General features: G+C 30.1%; 1 protein-coding gene across 1 annotated transcript; it reads left to right on the top strand.

Annotated features, from left to right (window-relative positions):
• The first annotated feature begins 520 nt into the window (after window positions 1–520).
• LOC125834223 (putative F-box protein At1g67623) lies at window positions 521–2105 on the top strand. The gene is made up of 3 exons (XM_049513395.1): window positions 521–696; window positions 779–962; window positions 1671–2105. Exons 1-3 carry the CDS (start codon window positions 521–523, stop codon window positions 2103–2105), a joined length of 795 nt encoding a protein of 264 aa, XP_049369352.1.
• Window positions 2106–2822: the final 717 nt, after the last annotated feature.

Below are 2822 nucleotides of genomic sequence, written 5' to 3'. Positions count from 1 at the left end.
TTCTAAAACTTTAATTTAATTCTTTAAACACTTTCATATATCAAATTTCATGATATGATCACCTATTTGAAATTCCATTCTCTCGACATCACATCACCAAACAACGTAAACCAGAAATTATTATTTTTGGTGTGCACATTTAATTTTCAATTTAGCAGGGTTAGTTGTCTTAAAATATATGGAATGTTACAAACTCATAGAAGGAAGGATTGATGAGAGGGTCCTTTTTAGTAGATGACATGTCGAGAAGTCGGACGACCTTATCAATTTTACATATTTCTATCGAACCTTGCTATTATTAAGTACGACTGGTACAATTTATAATTTTAAAACATTTTAAATTATTGATGATGATTCTTTAGAAATAGAAATATTGTTGCAATTTTAACAAAATGAAAGAAACATACTCATCCAAGTGTGCATAGGAAAATGAGTGGACAAGTGGTGCTAAAAATTGAAGGAATTTAACACTAAACATTTTTATTTATTTAAAAAAAAAAAACATGTTAAAAGCATCATAATGGAAAGAAGTCAATCATCAAGAATGAAAAGAAAAAGAAGAAAATATAATAGAAATTTTTTTAAAAATAATTTTGTAAATTCCTCCATCAAATCTCTTCCGAACGAGCTCCTTTCTGAAATTGTTGCGAGGGTTGCTTCTTCTTCTTTTTTGGATTATATCAATGTCAAGTTCAGGTTCATATTATTATTCTTACATAAATGTTATATTATAGATTAATATTTGTTTTTTTAACATAAAAGACTTAATTTGTATCAGCTGTAAAATTTTCAATGGAGTTTCGAACGATCCATATGTTTATCGTCACATTTCATTAGAGGAATTTCCAATAGGAGGATGTTCATGGAAGAGTGAAAATGAAGAGAACGAAAATAAACTTTCTTTGTTCATGAGGACGTGCATGGAGAGTGGGAATCCAGAAGCCTTGTACCGAAAAGGTGTGGTAAGTATTCTCTTTAATTTCGTATTATCTCTCTTCTTTATGTGTCATCTTTTTAGTTTTATTCCGTGTACTTCCTTACAAATATAATTTAACTTTATATTTTTCATTTTTATCTTGAGTTGTCTGTCATTAGTTTTAGACCATAAGTTTTAAATGAATTATCTCTTTTTTAGATTGGATTTTTTCTTTCTTAAATTTCTAAACATCGACACATAAATCGAGATGGGGAAGTAAATCATTCAAGTTTATTTTAGATGGTGGTTCTAATGCATGCAAAGTTACTAAAATAATAAGAGAAGTCATAAATTCTTTATTTTCATTATATCCAGAGAAATTAGAATTTAACATACAAAACTACCATTTACTCAAGTTGAATTCCTACTCCATCTAATCGAGAAGAAAAGTAGAATGTACTAAGATTCTTAAGGTCTTGAACATGAACATGTCATGTAGTCTGTTAGATTAAATGAGTTGTCATTCTTTCCTTTTTAAAACAAATTAAATTGGGAAGTAAGACAAACAAATTGAAATGGAGGAAGTATATGTATCCGAACAAGAAGTTTCATATGCGTTTTACCTTACATTCATATATATATATATATATATATATATATATATTGCCAATATACATTAATTATTAATGGACAATGGTCCAAACATATTTCTCATTTGGAGGTATATATAATTAGACATTTTTTGTGACTTGAGGTTGATTTCTTTAGGAAAGAAAGGCCAGAATATGCAATGAAATATCTTGTGAAAGCTGCAGAGGCAGGACACATTGGAGCAGAATATGTTGTAAGCCTAATACAAGTCTTGATGGGGGAAGAAGTATTAAAGAACAATGGCATAGTTGCAATTGGCAGAATGAAAGCAACCAAGCCAAATCGAAGAGCGTTAGCAGAGTTTCGAAAAAACTTGGTTGACATATTGAGTAATATTTGGATACTTAATCCTATAGTATTTTTAGGACGACAAAACTCGAATTGGTGTTCCCTTCATCATAAGCGTTCTTACAAGAATAAGTGGCGTCAATGGCCTTCTTTTGATACTGATGATGATGAGGATGCAGATTTTTGTTGTTATGCTTGTAGTTGTGATGAAGAAATTGCACACCTTGTTAACATTCTACCAACTTGGTAGTCGTATTATTTATAAATAAAATTTCCTTTATACTTACCAAATGAATGACTATTAAAATACATCTCATTTTAAAGTTGTTTCTTTCACATGATAAGGTGGAGCTATCATTGACACTAAACAGAGAGGTTATCTCATTATAATTTGAAAGAGAAATCTATATGTCAATATAGTGAAATGTCAGAAGAGAAAATTGGAGAAACAAAATTTAGAATGGAAAGAGAAATAAGATTGAAAGAAGTGAGATATACAAATGATTGGAATATCAATGAATTGAGCTTATTGTTGGAGTTAAGAGTTTAGGGCTCGTTTGGTGTGAGGGATAAGAATAAATAGTCCTGGAATAAAAAAATAGTCATGAGATAAAATAGATGTCTTATTTGGTTGACATGTTTGGGATAACTTATCCGACCATTTATAGCATAGTGATGGGATAAGTTATCCCAGCACAGTTAATCCTGGGATAACTAGTTCCCAACCAAACGACCCCTAAGTGTTGGTTTGAATAATTCCAAGCTAGTTTTTATTGATAGGAACTTTTTTTTTCATTGTTGGTGAAAAAGAAGGCTAGTGTGCTTATAGATAATACAATATCTGGTAGTGCAAAATTAATTGAGGATTCTAGATGAGCGGCCTTATTACTATCCGGAGGAATGATATTGACTATTAATAAAGTATTGTATTGTAGTAAGTCTCAAAGAAACTTGTTTAGTTTAAAGG

The sequence above is a fragment of the Solanum verrucosum genome, unplaced genomic scaffold (genome assembly GCF_900185275.1).
Source record: "Solanum verrucosum unplaced genomic scaffold, falcon-dt-bn FXZP01000001.1, whole genome shotgun sequence".
Taxonomy (NCBI): domain Eukaryota; kingdom Viridiplantae; phylum Streptophyta; class Magnoliopsida; order Solanales; family Solanaceae; genus Solanum; species Solanum verrucosum.
The sequence above is the reverse complement of the archived record's forward strand: the minus strand, read 5'-3'. Positions and strand labels throughout refer to the sequence as shown.

Bases quoted from the DNA above. Each gene is read 5' to 3' on its own strand.
- LOC125834223 (XM_049513395.1), top strand. From the start codon at position 521: ATGGAAAGAAGTCAATCATCAAGAATGAAAAGAAAAAGAAGAAAATAT. The intron at 697-778 runs GTTCATATTATT...AATTTGTATCAG, and splicing joins TATATCAATGTCAAGTTCAG to CTGTAAAATTTTCAATGGAG. The intron at 963-1,670 runs GTAAGTATTCTC...TTGTGACTTGAG, and splicing joins CCTTGTACCGAAAAGGTGTG to GTTGATTTCTTTAGGAAAGA.